Below are 16,743 nucleotides of genomic sequence, written 5' to 3' on the forward strand. Positions count from 1 at the left end.
TGTGTGTGTGTGTGTGTGTGTGTGTGTGTGTGTGTGTGTGTTTGCTGTGTAACATGCTCAGTCTTATGTAAGCCACCCAGAACATGATCTTCTGACACCCCTGGTTACCCACATCATGCACCAGGCCTAGTTCGACACTTACATAATAAGCGCTAGTTTGGTTGCCATAGAGTGACTGGGATAGTAATATGAAGTATAACATCCTTATGTGGTTTGACAGAGAAAAACACAAATGAGAGGTCTGGTTGGTTTGGTTTGACCTTTGATGAGAGAAGTGGAATGAAAGTTGTTGCTGATTTTATTTTATTTGGGTACTTACTTTTTGATTGTGTGTCCTGGTGGTGAAGGGATTGTAGCCTTATTGTTTTCTGGGAATCAGGGCACCTCGGAGTGATGAAATAAAACAGTAGTTCCTTGTGAAATATAATAATTTTCTTTCCTACTGAGTTGCTAAATGACTGAGCAGTCATCTGAGTTAAATTTGTTTTCTTTTTTCAACAGAACAGATCATTTTCATTTTTAAAACAATAATGCATCACCATGAATGTGACACCTGGGGAGACATGTTTTAATATTGACCCCAACAGTATTGAAAAGAAATATTTTAGGGTAAACATGGTCAAAAATACTCTTTTGGTGAACAAGCCAACATCTACCATGGGTAACACTGTGGTAATTTTTCGGGACTATGTTTTTCGAACATGATAATGTCATGTTTTATCTAGGAAATTTTGCTGTGGTAATACCATGTTTTTGGACATGTTATCATGGTAATAACATAAAATGTACTGTGATATTACCATGTGTTTTGAACATCTGCTGCGGTAATATCTTGTTTTTCTGGACATTTTTCTTGCCATGGTGGTAATACCATGTTTTACTGTGGTAATGCCACATTTTTTGAACATCAACTGTGATATTAACATGTTTTATGACTGATCATATTAATAGCATTAATCATCTCCTAACAATGCCTAATGACAAGGTCTGAGTAGATTAGATGATAAGCGAACAATCAGTTCTCGTAGTTAACGTGTTGTATGCAGGAGAAATGGACAGGAGTAAAGACCTGAGTGACTTTGACAAGGGCCAAATTGTTATAGCCAGATGACAGGGTCAGAGTATATCTGAAATGTGGTGTGCTCCTGGTCAGCAGTGGTAAGTACCTACCAACAGTTGTCCAAGGAGGGACAAACCACAAACCGGCAACAGGGTGTTGGGTGCCCAAGCCACATCGATGCGCGAGGGCAACAAAGGTTATCCCATCTGGGCTGAACCGACAGAAGGTCTACTGTGGCAAAAGTCACTGAAAATTTTAATGATGTTCATGGGAGGAATGTGTCACAATACACAGTGCATCGTACCCTTCTTTGTATGGGGCTGTGTAATGCCAATGATGACCCGTGTCCACTGCTGAAAGCACCTACAATGGGCACTCAAGCGTCGGGAACTGGATCTTGGAGCAGTAGAAGAAGGTGGCTTGGTCCGAAGAGTCCCAATTTCTTTTACATCATGTGGATGGCTGTGTATGTGTGCACAATTTACCTGGGGAAGTGATGGAACCAGAATGCACTGTGGGAAGACGACAAGCCGGTGGAGGGAGTGTGATGCACTGAGCAATGTTCTGCCACCATTGGGAAACCCTGGGTTCGGCCATTCATGTGGACATCAATTTGACACTTATCACCTACCTAAACATTGTTGCAGGCCAGGTACACCCCTTCATGGCAATGGTATCCTCTGATGGCAGTGGCCTCTTTCAGCAGGATATGCACCCTGCTACACTGCACACATTGTTCGGGAATGGTTTCAGTAACATGATGAAAAGTTCAAGTTGTTGCCCTGGCCTCCAAATTGTCCAGATCTCAATCTGATTTAGCATCTGTGGGACCAACAAGTCCAATCCACGGTGGCTTCACCTTGCAACTTACAAGACTTGATGGATCTGCTGCTAATGTCTTGGTGCCAGATACCACAGGACACCATCAGGCGTCTTGTAGAGTCCATGCCTTGGTGGGTCGGCACTGTTTCGGCAGCAGGCGGAGGTCCATCTGCATATTAGACAGGTGGTCATCATGTTTTGGCTCATCAGTGTAATTTGTGGCATTGCCATGTTTTTGTTATATTACCATGTGTTTTGAACATTTGGTGTGGTAATTCTTGTTTTTCTGGACATTTATCTTGGTAATGCCATGGTTTTGGACATGATAACATGGTAATAACATGTTTTTTGAACATCTACTGTGATATTACCATGTTTAAAACAATTTTTTTACATTTGCTGTGCTAAAAATATTATTGATTTTTTTAATTGATCGTGGTAACACAGTGTTGTTGGACACAATACAGTGGTATTACCACATTTATTGGTCATTTCCTGTGGTAATTACTTATGTAGTTATGTGGACACGGTACCATGAAAATGGCACGTTTTTTGGACATTGTACAATGGCAATAACATTTATTTTTCATATTAACTGTGGTAATACTATATTTTTATTCATGTAGCATGGTAATACTATATGTCTGGACATGGTTTAATAGTACCTTGTAAATATTATGGTAAATTAAAATGGTAGACATCCTGCACCATAGTATACATAAAATGACCATGGTATAACCATCTGACTCCATCATTGAACAATGGTACAGCCACAGTGCTTTTGTAAACCCTAAGGATCTTCTTATAAGCTAAAATTGGCACAGATAATACCACGGTACAATGTTTTTTGGACATGGACATGTTTGGTAATACCATGTTTTGTGGATGTCCACCTTGCAAATCATAATTTGTGGTACTGTTTTTTTTTTTTATACATGTACCATTGTTATATCATATTTTTGGACATGGAGCATGGTAACAATGTTTTGTTGGACATGTACCTGTACCATAGTTAACACAGTGAAAGAGCAGGGGCCACAACGAGTAGTTACTGGTCATTTAGTCATCACTGTAATCCAGAGTGACTTACTGTACAGCACTCTATTTCCCAGAACAGCCCCTCTCTTGGGCTAAAGGGCGCGATGATGCTATAGTAGAGGTATAATTACAGTAACTTTGAGTCACCTTTAGTTGAAATGAAATGTGACGCCTTTGTGTAAGTGGCATAGATCCATTACGCTATCTCAACTTAATATCCCCAAATGAAATGGGAATGTTTCCAACTAAAGTACAGGACATAATGTATCAAGTTTATTAGTAAGGACCTCTTCTCTTTTGTATTGTGATCCATTGATAAGATAATTCCCAGACACAATCGGTCTGCTTTAAATAGAAATCGTGGGGCCAGTATATACAAGTTTGATAAAAATACAGAAAATAGTGTGTAGGTAAAATATTTTTTTGCACTTGCATGATTCATTCATAGCTCACTGACAATTCAGTTTCCATGGCAACATCATTATTAAAGGGCATTAAGAAATGAATAGCCACATCTACAGCACATCTCCTTGTTTGTCCTCTCTACTTTTCACATATATACAGTGGCCCCAAAATGTATTAAACACTTAAGACACTCTTAAAAATGTATGAATGTCATTGTATAACTAATCAAAATGATAGTTAATGTGATGCACTACATGTGTTACTCTATACAAGTAACAAAAATGCATAACGTTGTTAAACATTGATAGATACACATTGTTTTGCCTTTTCCCAATCATAAATCTTGAAGTGTATGGTGGGGATGAAACTGTGTCAGCCCTTATTCTCAAATGAACATGTACAACATAAGCAAGGAAGGATGACTTAAAATAATAAACACCACATTCAGCAATGCCTTACATAGTTTTTTTACTTAGCAGCTTCTGAAGAAAAAGGGATCGATGTCCTTCCTGCAGAGACTGGAACGCTGTGGACCGGTTACTGTGGCTGTGCAGCTCAGGGTGAGTTCACAGACACTTTACAACCACTTAAGATCCAAAACCTGACCTTAGCCGACCCATCAAACTGCTCTGATGCATCACACTCTTTGGGTTTAACTTGCTGCTTTTTGGCATCATTTAAACATAAAAAGACCTGCAGGTTTACAGCACCAGAAACACTGAAATCCTAGCTTTATAGAACTGCCATTATAAAACTGGAAGACGTCTTAAGATATACCCATAGTTTGATGAACAGGCTTTAAAAAGGTTTTCTTGTGTGTGGTTTGTGGGCAGCAAAAAGTTTGGCCTGCTGTTTCGGTAATTAGGGTGAGTGAAAGAACAAGTGGAAGTAGATTCTGCATGACTGAAGAGTGAACAGCCATCTCGTTGTTTCCGTTTGAGAGAACAGATCATTGACGTTTAAAACATCATCACTGATCTGATTGCTATTGATGGGAACCGTATGGAGTTCTGGTGCCTTAATGATTTTATTAACAATTCTTAAAGTACTTCTGCGGAAGCATATTGGTCATACCTTTACTCTATACTGAACAACAGTTCCTCTTCTTCATTTTGTTCTCCTTTTCTACACCTCCTTCTCCCTCTAATTCTTCTACTCCTTTTTCTTCTTCTTCTTCTTCTTCTTCTTCTTCTTCTTCTACTACTACTACTACTTATTCTACTACTACTCCTAATCATACAGATGTGGACAAATTCGCTATGAGTTGTCAAGATCATATGAAATCAAAAGAGCTGGTTTGAACGAAATCGTGTGGCTTTTGCAACAGCTCTCCTTCCTCTTCTCCTCCTCTTCTTTTGCTTCTTTTTCCTTTTCTTCTTCTTCTATTCCAAAAAAGCAGGCTCAAGTGCGAGAACTTTTTACCTATAAACAACACAAGTTCTCGAGTGAACGCATGCCACTGTGAATTAGCTTCTCATGCACAATGGATGTCAAATTTTCACTGAAAAATAATATTTTGGGTTGTTTCAGAAGACTTGTAATTTTATGAAACATTTTGGGGCTTTTTTAAGGTTTAAAGTGGGTCACTATCAACTGCCATTGTATTGAGAAGACAGACCAAAATATTCATATATAACATCTCCTTTTGTGTTACACTGGTGGCCAAAAGTTTGGAATAATGTACAGATTTTGCTGTTTTGGAAAGACATTAGTACTTGAATTCACCAAAGTGGCATTAAGCTGATCCCAAAGTGTGGTCAGGACATTACTGATGTAAAAAACAGCACCATCACTATTTGAAAAATTAAATTTTTTAATCAAATCTAGACAGGCCCCATTTCCAGCAGCCATCTTTCCAACACCTTATCCTTGAGAAATCATGCTAAATTGCTAATTTGGTACTAGAAAATCACTTGCCATTATATCAAACACAGTTGAAAGCTATTTGGTTTGTTAAATGAAGCTTAACATTGTCTTTGTGTTTGTTTTTGATTTGCCACAGTATGCAATAGACTGGCATATCTTAAGGTCAATATTATGCCAAAAATGTCAAAAAAGAAACAGCTTTCTCTAGAAACTTGTCAGTCAATCATTTTTTTGAGGAATGAAGGCTATACAATACTTGAAAGTGCCAAAAATCTGAGGATTTCATACAAAGGTGTACACTAGAGTCTTCAAAGACAATGGACAACTGGATCTAACAAGGACAGAAGAGATTTGGAAGGACAGATGTACAGCTAAACAAGAGGATAAGTACAACACAGTCTCATTAGAAATAGATGCCTCACATGTCCTCAGCTGACAGCTTCATTGGATTCTACCCGCTGAACACCAGTTTCATGTACAACAGTAAAGAGAAGACTAAGGGGTCTTCATAAGGCAGGCATTATGTTAAGAATGGCAAAGAAAAAACCCTTTTGAAACAGAAAAACAAAAAGAAAAGGTTACATTGGGCAAAGAAACACAGACATTGGACAACAGATAATTGGAAAAGAGTTTTATGGATCTTAACCCCATTGAGCTTTTGTGGGATCGGCTAGACTGTAAGGTGCATGAGAAGTGCTCGAAAAGACAGCCAAGTCTATGGCTGTCACGATTCCCTTGTTGTCTGCCCTGGGTTTCACTTGTCATTGTTAAATGTACTACACTTCCCAGAATCCACCTGCCATCACCACTGCCATTTTGTTCTTTGTTCTCACCTGTGTCTAATTCAGTCATCACTCCCTGGTTATTTAAGCCCTGCTTTTTGTTCACTCCTTGTCGTTCGTTGAATGTTGTCAAGCCTGATCTGTGTTTCCCTGCCCGAGTTCTTAGTTTATGTTTGTTTCCCCATCGAGGGTTTTTCCTTTGTGTTTGTTTTGATTTTGCGAAATAAAGAAACCTGCATTTAGATCCTCTCTCCTCGCTGCCTCATTCGTAACAATGGCAAGTGATAAAGGAAGCGTAGGGTGAAATGTCACCAGAGTATCCTGACAAACTGACAGCTAAAATATCAGTGATCTATAAAGCTGTCATTGCTGCACACGGAGGACTTTTTTTGATGATAACACTTTGAAGTAGTTTAAGAAGTTCTGAATTTTTTTTTCAAATTGTTATTGTAAATTTTCACGTTATTAATGTCCTGACTATACATTGTGATCAGTTGAATGCCACTTTGGTGAATAAAAGTACCAAATTATTTCCATAAGAGCCAGATCTGTACATTATTGTTCCATCTCTGCACTGTAAAAAAAAATCCTGTTAAATTTATTGTAAAAATCTGGCAGCTCTGTTTGCCAGAAATGTACCTGAAAAAAATACGGTAACCACATTTCAGGCTTTACGGGGTGTAATTTTGATGCCTATATATTTTACTGTGCATTACCATTGTTTATATTAATAAATAAAAAACTTGATATATTAACCTTCTGAAACTGTAAAAATCTTCTTTTCACTTTATAATGTATTGTTAAGCAACATAGTAATTACAAAAGAGCATGATGACATGAAGTTCATCAATAGAGGCCAGTCCTGGAGCAATGACCAATAAACATGTAGAGACAGTACTCAGTGTCACTCACACAAACAATAAACACCATCAGGGTAACACATGTGAAATTTAAATAATGCAGTAAACATTAACTAAACTACATAAAATATAACACAGAACACCCCAACATGCATAACTGATTTTAAAAATAAGAAGAAACAACTATTTCCATAAAATATAATTAAATGTAATGGGTTATGCAGGGAATTCTGGGAACACGATTATTGTTTTTTACCATAATTGTAACAATAATTTACCGTAAAAAGAGCATGTAATCTCTGGTTAAACATAATATACATTTTTACTGTTAATTAAACAGAAAATCATATTTTTACATAAAAAATATTTTTACAAAATGTTATTTTAAAAAATATAAAAATAGTTACTGCATATTTTAAGGTAACTACCCGTTAACCAATTTTTTTTTTTACTGTAGCATTTTTACAGTCGTTTACCATTAAAATTACGAAATTTGTGTGCTGAACTTAACATAAAACTCTCACACACTCCTTTCTACCAATCCAAATGGCACTTTGTAACACACCCACCATCTGCATTTTATGCATGCAGACGTGCTCTCACTCTCATTTTGACCTCATTCTCATTGCAGTGGTATGCAGGTACATACTGTATGTGCACAAACATGTAAACACAACATGAACTGATTTCAAAATCCAGTTTCTGTGTTTGCTCAAGAAGATAGAAAGCATAGATCAGAGGTTAATGTGAAAAGCACACTGTGTACCTGTCTAATCTGTGCACTCTGTGCTGGGCATGATGCAGATTACATCATAAAGAACATTCAATGCATCCTGCACACAAACTCACATGTTATTTTTTCATGCCTAAATAGCTCCCTGGAGAGCAGTAGAACAGTGAAATCCTTTAACAATAATAAATAACATCTAGTCTAATGTGTTTCTCATTAGTGTTCGTCCTCACAAAGAGACAGAACAGTCATAATTGGCAGCATTTTTTAGTTTCATCCTTTGAATAACCGATTGTGTATGTTATTGCTAGAAGTCGCCTCTCCGTTTCACTTCTGGGATCAAGAGAAATGTCACATGACGATGGCAGGCTCATCTGCAGCCGTGCTGAGTAAGCACTGAAAGAGCAGAGGCTAATGGGCCAGTAACATCATCACTCCACTCCCAGCTTTTCTGTCTGTTCCTCATAAGCAGGCCCACACATCGATTTCCACAGAACTAGAACAACCGTCATCCAAAAAGTTGTATACATCCCTCGCTTTTTACGTATTCGCTTATTTCAAGTCAAAAAACTCTGACTTGTTCACTATCCTCCCACTATGCTGTTTAAACAGATGCTAAAAATAGCACTGTGCCATATTTAAATGAAGACATTGTCATTCATTTCAGTGCAAAAATGCCCCCTTTATATGCAAATAAGGCATATTGGATTGTAGATTGCCCTCTATTTACATAACACAGCTCTATTTGCTTTGTGCAATTAAAATTGTGCCATTACTGTCTGCAAAAAGCAAGTTGTAAAGTGGTGTGACAAAGTCTCCAACTTGAATTCTTTCTGAAGGTGGAAGCGGGAGCCGGGTAAACAATCCAATTTAAGTTTTATTTCTACACTTTTCAGTGTCAATCAACAAACTGCTTTTCAGCACAACATAAAATGCATGAGCACACAGTCAGCATCGTTCGTCTCTCTCTCTCTCTCTCTCTCTCTCTCTCTCTCTCTCTCTCTCTCTCTTCCCTCCAGCAGATTTTATTAAAAAGAGATGTTTTTGTAAATTTGTATTGATCATGCTAGCAGTAATTAATCAAATTATGATAAAATAATGGCAAAAAGCATTATAACCAGACATTTATTCAGACTCAGGTTGTTGAGCACATCTGAACTGTCTGGATCGAAGTTGTGGAGTGATACTGTACATTCCCAGATAGTCGAAATCTACTGTATCCTGCAAAAACGAGCACTCAGAACCGGCCTGCTAGAAGTATAATTGTGTCACGCAAATTGTGTTCAGCACTATTTGCTATGTTAACTGATTCGCACAATTCCTATCTTGAATTTAATTTTAAAACAATGCAGACTGCTTGCAAATAAACATCACTGCAAATAAATTAATTCAAATAAATTCCCCCTCAAAATATTTTGAATATTTAATTTAGCTTTATGCTATGTTTAGTGCTCTCAGCTCTGTTAAACACATTTATCCAAGTTTAAACACACTCCTCACCTGTCCTTTGCTGCCTGTGTTTCTCCTTTCAGAACTCTCTGTCTGAGATCACCAGTAAGCTGCAAGCGTGTACCCCCCACTTCATTCAGTGCGTGAGGCCTAATAGCACCAGCAAGCCTGATGTGTTTGACAGCTTTCATGTGTCCTCTCAGCTTCAGTATGTGGGGGTTCTGGAGATGGTCCGCATGATCCGCTATGGATACCCGGTCAGACTGTCTTTCATCAGCTTCCTGAGCAGGTGAGAACCTCTATCAACCCCTCAATGAGGCATTGAGTAAATTGCCCCATTACTTTTAAGTTATAATAGCACAAATAACTTGTTCTTTGGAGAGAGAACTATAAGATATGTTTGATAACATTTCTAATAGCTAAGAGTAACTGTTATCTACCACAAAATTAATACAGCATGTAAATTAGCTAGATTTAAAGACACATACAATGTGAAATTATGTATTTCTTTGGTAAGTAACCATGTTATCAGCACAATCCACTCTGCGTTGGAGGACGGATCATGGTTTATTTTGTGATAAAACCAGCCGACTATACAATTTCTTACATATCAATCAAACAGAGGCAGAAACAATATAATTTAATTGGTTACTCACCGGCATTACTGTAGTGTCCAATATAGTTGGCAGTGCTCCATCTTGTAATATAAGTTTCTTTTCAAAGTCTGAATCGCAATAGTTCTCTCAGAGGACTCGATAATATGGAATAAAATGAGTTAGTGATAATTAGTATTTTTGTCGTAAGTCCCGTCCTATGGTTCAGCATCAAGATTCTCTCTCAATCCATCAGATCCTGCCGGAAGGCAAAGACGGCAAGGGAGAGGAGCTTACCCCTAGACCAAGAATGGACCTAAACTGGTGGTGTTGGGGTGGAGGTGGGCGAATGCAGTGTCTCGAATGAGCAAAGGAAGACAGCTGTGAGCCTTATGATACATAGGCTAGACCGTGATAGTATGAGAAACTGGAACTGAATCGCTTATACCGAATCATTGTTCATTTCTCAAAAGAATCCTTAGAGAAATGTGTGGAACAAAACATATATTCCCACAATCGTCGATCAGAAACTTTATTAAAAAATAAACTTCAGCCACTCTTTCCTAATGTTCTCATCACTCTGAAGGTTATGCAGAGTCAGAGATGCTAAATTTCCACAGCCAGGTATGGCACAACCTTTTAGAATCTACCCCAACGTTGCAGTCTTTTTGTTAGGTAAATAACAACTTCAGCAGTGTTCCCTCTGGGTGTATAGCAATAGCTGTATACCTGCCCAACTCTCATCATTTACTATGACTGCACACCAGTGGGCAGATCAAAGAGGTGATGATGGCAAAGGAGGCTGTAACGTATTCAATGGAAAGGAGGAGGCGAGAACCGGCTTGATAATATAAATAATATTTTAATAATAAACTTAAACAAACGACACAAACACACACGTGACGGATATGTCCGTTAACGATCTCTCTCGTCGCCCCACCGTCTGCCATCGGCCTTTATCCCTCTCGGAGGCTTAATTAACCTGATTAGGGACCGGATGTGTATAATCACGACCCGGCCCCGCCCTCTGCCCTGCCAAAGAGGCGTTGATATATTGTTCTGGAGGTGGTCATGCATTAATAAATATCCCCAAGTGACACAGAGAAGTCGCAGAAGTAGAGAATGAGCCGTTTTTGCTACTTGTTGTCAATAAATGCTCTTTTTGGACTAGGGGGTAAGTTTTGAGTTCCCAGTTTTTTTAGTACAGTGAACTCTTACATGTATATGTCAAAATTTGATTCCTCATTAAATGCCGCCTTTACACAAATTTTTATGTTGACTGCATTCATTAAGCTCAGCTATTAAGCCCTGTCAAGTTTTGTTTGCCAAGTGTTATGTATTCCTAATATGTCACCTTATTAATACAACATCACCCTTTTTTTCCTTGAGCAAGGCACTTAGCCGAAAGCATTGTAATATGTTTTGATGGACTGAGTCTGGACTGAGTCTGGACTGAGATGGAGTCTATCTGAGTTTTACTTTTGTCTAAAATGTTTATTGCAGAGAGTATTATTGTGATCAATACAGAGGATGTTGGCACATAGGAAAGCAGAACAGAAAGAGAGAGAATTCCTTTATTTCTATTTATAGAGTAAAGGTGTACATCTTTAACCTGACAAAGTTCCTAATAAGCATCCAATTATTTTGAGGCGATATACTGTATATGTTGCTTAGACAAAAGGCCAATGAGAATTTATTGCATAGAGGAATTAGGAAAGGAGTAAGGGACTTTATAGTAGAAAAAGTTGCTTGAATATGTGTCACTATTTGCTACAGGGAGAAATAAGATAGTATATATATATATATATATATATATATATATATATATATATATATATATACAGTATTTATCTGTTAGCTCATATCATATTTATATAAAAAAAAAAAATCAGATTTCATTATTGTACTGTATGTTGCTTTGGACAGAAAGTGATTTTTTTTTTCAAGTGTCATATCAAGTTTTAATGTCAAGCACTTCATATCCCAAGTAAGTTTACAATACAGACAGTGTATCTACCGTACAATCAGGCAAAGTGAGGTTGAGTCATCTGTTCAACTCTAATAATGTGGATGTATAATATATGTTTTTATACACTCAGCAGTAGAGGTTTTCACTGCAACATTTCAATCCATTTCAGCCGCTGTAGTAGAGGCATTCCGAGGGAAATATATTGTTAGTGCACTTTCTCAGATGCTGAAATGTGTCTGCCTGACTCTAGCTGTCTGGACTATAGGCTTGAGATAGCTTTCAGTTCAACTGGTGATGCACAACAGTCTATATGTTGTGAGTGAGTGTGCTGTTCATGCTGACAGCAATGTCTAGGGTGTGACACTGGGATCACACTTTGATTAATGGTGAAAGGCATCAGTGCAAACTTGGCATGTGCACGAGTAGTATACTAATCAAGTACTCTGTCTGCATCAGCTTGCTGACTATTAAAACACTACTATAATATCGCAATCTGATTTTTTTTTGCGCATTTGCCTGCCATGAGAAACGTTTGTGGCTGCTGTTTGTGAATTAAACAAAATACAATTTTCACATACATGTCATACATATTATTTTTAACTTTTTAATTTATGAGTAATTGATTAAAAATGTTGGGGGGTTAGAGTACTCAGCTACAAAATTACTCATAAATCCCCATTGCTGAGCAAACTGTTTCTTTGTGCAGCTATTTTTTTCTGATGAGGTGATAGATGGGGCAGTTTCGGAAAGGATTATGTGCTCTCACTTGGGTCACACTGTTCTCAGCTCAACTCCACATGAGTGGAAGAAAAATAAATGAGATAAAACATCAAGGAGACGATGGGGCTGGAAATATTGGATATCGGATTGTAAGGGGGTACAGAATGTAATTTTACGATATATTTTCCCCGCTTTTCAGAATGTGAAAGAGGAACATAAAATCCTGAGAGAGAATGAAAGAGGAGCAGGCTGTTACTTATGTCAGGGAAAAAGGGTTCATTGTGACTTTGGCTTCATCTTCCTTGGGAACACAGTGCCTCAACTTAATGTCACACTGACACTCCCGGAATAGGTTCTCAGCTCAGTGTCCCTGCTCTTTTTACAGAGTGGATTTTATTTCAGTACATGAGAGACTCATACAGTTCACACTCCATCTTTGACACTTTCTTTTAATTTCTCTATAACCCCCTCCCCAACTTTCCAACTTCATTTCTGTCAGATGTTCACACTGAAGTTATTGTAGTTTTGAATTTTTAGATGTAACTTTTTTATTTTAAAAAAGTTAAAAGATTTACTATCTTCAAATTCATTTTAGTTTTAGTAATGGTTTTGTTAGTTTATGTTTTGCTTTCATGAACACATTTTATTTATTTTTATATAGTTAAGACCCCATTAAATCAAAATTTAGTTTATGTCTTTTAGCTTTGAGGCAATCTATATGCTGATCTGTTTTTTGACAAAGAAAATTGACAAAGTCAAGTTTCAGCAGATACATGCTTTTAGAATGTTTTTTTTTCTTCTAGGGAAAATGGACCAAAAATATTGATGACTAATGTTGCATTAGAAGTTTTTGTCCAATCAAATGCTCTCTATTATATTTCAAGTATACAGTATAAGTTTGCTAAAAGGTAGCCAGGGTATGAAATTAACACCCGTCACTAGAGGTAGATCGATATGTCTGTTTTACTGAATAATATGTGCTGATAGTTGCATTTTGGAACTATCGGTCATTGCCAAAAATCTATGCCAATAGGCTGAGCTCGGAACAGCATACTAACCATACTACTCATACTACTTCTGCCATATCAGTCTGTGGCAGAAATATTAAGAGTAGTATGGTAGTGCCTAATTCCGAACTCAGCAATATTTTTTTTTCTTTTATTCTTTCATGTTCCTCCTCCACAGGATTCTATATTTTGCATCCTCTAGAGGTGAAATAAAAACAGTAACTGACACCTTGTAGGGATTTGCTGTATCTTAATCTTTCATCATTGACAATATTCATACAAATTTGTATACTTCAATGCATATTTATTTATTCTGATTAGATAAATCAATTGTTCTAAATTAAGGCGAAGGCATGCAAAGAAAATGTGACAAAATTGAAGCATGCCCCATCATCACATACATTGTTGCTCCAACTTCATATATATAAAATATTTTATGAGGGCTTGTTTAAGCAACCATCAATTTACATCTGCGTCAGACATACTTGTGTAGCGTATCGGGTGCGTCGTATCATAAACATAAAATTTTTAGGTCACTGTGTCAAGATAAATATAGTTTAATACTCAATCTTTAAACACATCTTGAGATCACTTAGTTCGGATTTGCACTCCATCAAGTGTTTTGAATGCAAGAATGTAACGCATGTCTGTGTTGTTGCTGCTGAAGGTTGTTTTTTTCACTGTATAAAATGCACGTTTTCATACAGCTGTAGTTTAAATTACTGCCCTCTGGAGTAAACAGGTGGTACTACAAGCTTGCATTTCTCAGGAATTTTACTTATACGGGGGCATGCGATTAATTGCGCGTTATTTTTTATAAAATTAATCACACTGAATTAACGCGTTAAATTGACAGCCCTAATATATATATATATATATATATATACAGGTGAAACTCGAAAAATTAGAATATCGTGCAAAAGTTCATTAATTTCAGTAATTCAACTTAAAAGGTAAAACTAATATATTATATAGACTCATTACAAGCAAAGTAAGATATTTCAAGCCTTTATTTGATATAATTTTTATGATTATGGCTTACAGCTTATGAAAACCCCAAATTCAGAATCTCAGAAAATTAGAATATTACATGAAATCAATAAAAAAAGGATTTTAAATACAGAAATGTCGGCCCTCTGAAAAGTATAATCATGCATATGTACTCAGTACTTGGTTTGGGCCCCTTTTGCATTAATTACTGCCTCAATGCGGCGTGGCATGGATGCTATCAGCCTGTGGCACTGCTGAGGTGTTATGGAAGACCAAGATGCTTCAATAGCGGCCTTCAGCTCTTCTGCATTGTTTGGTCTCATGTCTCTCATCTTTCTCTTGGCAATGCCCCATAGATTCTCTATGGGGTTCAGGTCAGGCGAGTTTGCTGGCCAATCAAGCACAGTAATACCATGGTCATTGAACCAGGTTTTGGTACTTTTGGCAGTGTGGGCAGGTGCCAAGTCCTGCTGGAAAATGAAGTCAGCATCTCCATAAAGCTTGTCTGCTGAAGGAAGCATGAAGTTCTCTAAAATGTCCCGGTAGACGGCTGCGTTGACTCTGGACTTAATAAAGCACAGTGGACCAACACCAGCCGATGACATGGCTCCCCAAACCAACACAGACTGTGGAAACTTCACACTGGACTTCAAGCATCTTGGATTGTGTGCCTCTCCATTCTTCTTCCAGACTCTGGGACCTTGGTTTCCAAATGAGATGCAAAATTTGCTCTCATCAGAAAAGAGGACTTTGGACCACTGAGCAACAGACAAGTTCTTTTTTTCTTTAGCCCAGGTAAGACGCTTCTGACGTTGTTTGTTGTTCAGGAGCGGCTTAACAAGAGGAATACGACATTTGAAGCCTCAGTCCACTCCTTGTGAAGCTCCCCCACACATTTGAATGGCCTTTTCTTGACAATCCTCTCCAGGCTACGGTCATCCTTGCTGCTTGTGCACCTTTTTCTTCCACACTTTTCCCTTCCACTTAACTTTCTATTAATGTGCTTTGATACAGCACTTTGAGAACATCCAACTTCTTTTGCAATTACCTTTTGAGGCTTTCCCTCCTTGTGGAGGGTGTCAATGATGGTTTTCTGCACAACTGTCAGGTCAGCAGTCTTCCCCATGATTGTGAATTCAACTGAACCAGACTGAGAGACCCTTTAAAGGCTCAGGAACCCTTTGCAGGTGTTTAGCTGATTAGAGTGTGACACTTTGAGCCTACAATACTGAACCTTTTCACAATATTCTAATTTTCTGAGATTCTGAATTTGGGGTTTTCATAAGCTGTAAGCCATAATCATCAAAATTATATCAAATAAAGGCTTGAAATATCTTACTTTGCTTGTAATGAGTCTACATAATATATTAGTTTCACCTTTTAAGTTGAATTACTGAAATTAATTTTTCGAGTTTCACCTGTATATATACAAATTTAAATACATTTTCAGAGATGGAATGTAAACTTTATGATCCTCTCATGTGCTGAAATAAAGAGCAGGAACACTGAGCTGAGAACCTATTCTGGGAGTGTCAGTGTGACATTAAGTTGAGGCACTGTGTTCCTGAGGAAGATGAAGCCAAAGTTACACTGAAACCTTTTTCCCTGACACAAGGAACAGCCTGTTCCTCTTTCATTCTCTCTCACACGTTTATCTTACACTTACACATTCTGAAAAGTGGGGGGAAGATATTGTTAAATGCATCCTGCACCCCTTTACAATCCAATATCCAATATTTCCAGCCCCATCTTCTCCTTGATGTTTTATCCCATTTCTCTTTCTTCCACTCATGTGGAGTTGAGCTGAGAACAGGGTGACCCAAACGAGAGCACTTCATCCTCTCCAAAACCCCATCAGAAAAAAATTGCTACACAACGAAACAGTTTGCTCAGTAATGGGCATTCTTTTGTCTTTTTCTATATATATATATATATTTATATATATAAAATGGAGCAAAGTCTCTATCGTTTCAAATTAAGTGTCTTGAAATAAGTAACTGTAACTATAACTTTCTTGTTTTTAGTTAAAAGTCCCGCTTTATTCACCCAATTTATTAATTTTTTTTTACATTATTACAGGTTGCACAATAAACTGCATCCTGGATTTTATCAATTTTGGCCTCTATGACTGTGCATGTGATAGTAAGGAACTATCAGGCAATAAATCAGTTATCGGCCACTAACAGTCAACTACTACCTGTCACCTGCCAAATGGTACTTTTTTCATCTTCTTGCCACTGTGGCAGGAGACCTTTAAGATGTATCAGAGTGACAAATGACAAGAAATGCCATTAGATGCAAAGATGTGCAAACATTGTCTGCAGAAATGTCAAGTGTCATATTTCAGTACAGCCTCAGAAATAGTGTTTTAAAAAAGTTTCATTTTGATACTTTTATGTTTAAAAAAAGAAGTTTCAACTCTTCAATATATATATATATATATATTTAGGGC

General features: G+C 37.5%; 1 protein-coding gene across 1 annotated transcript in view; it reads left to right on the forward strand.

The window, feature by feature from the left end:
* Window positions 1–16,743, forward strand: part of LOC127654875 (unconventional myosin-XVI-like) — a 277,645-nt gene that overhangs the window by 202,943 nt on the left and 57,959 nt on the right. The window contains exons 26-27 of the mRNA XM_052142405.1: window positions 3,805–3,885; window positions 9,096–9,301. Of these exons, the coding sequence (XP_051998365.1) occupies window positions 3,805–3,885; window positions 9,096–9,301 (287 nt within the window). The remainder of the gene's footprint in view (window positions 1–3,804; window positions 3,886–9,095; window positions 9,302–16,743) is intronic.

This window comes from Xyrauchen texanus, chromosome 14 (genome assembly GCF_025860055.1).
Source record: "Xyrauchen texanus isolate HMW12.3.18 chromosome 14, RBS_HiC_50CHRs, whole genome shotgun sequence".
NCBI lineage: Eukaryota > Metazoa > Chordata > Actinopteri > Cypriniformes > Catostomidae > Xyrauchen > Xyrauchen texanus.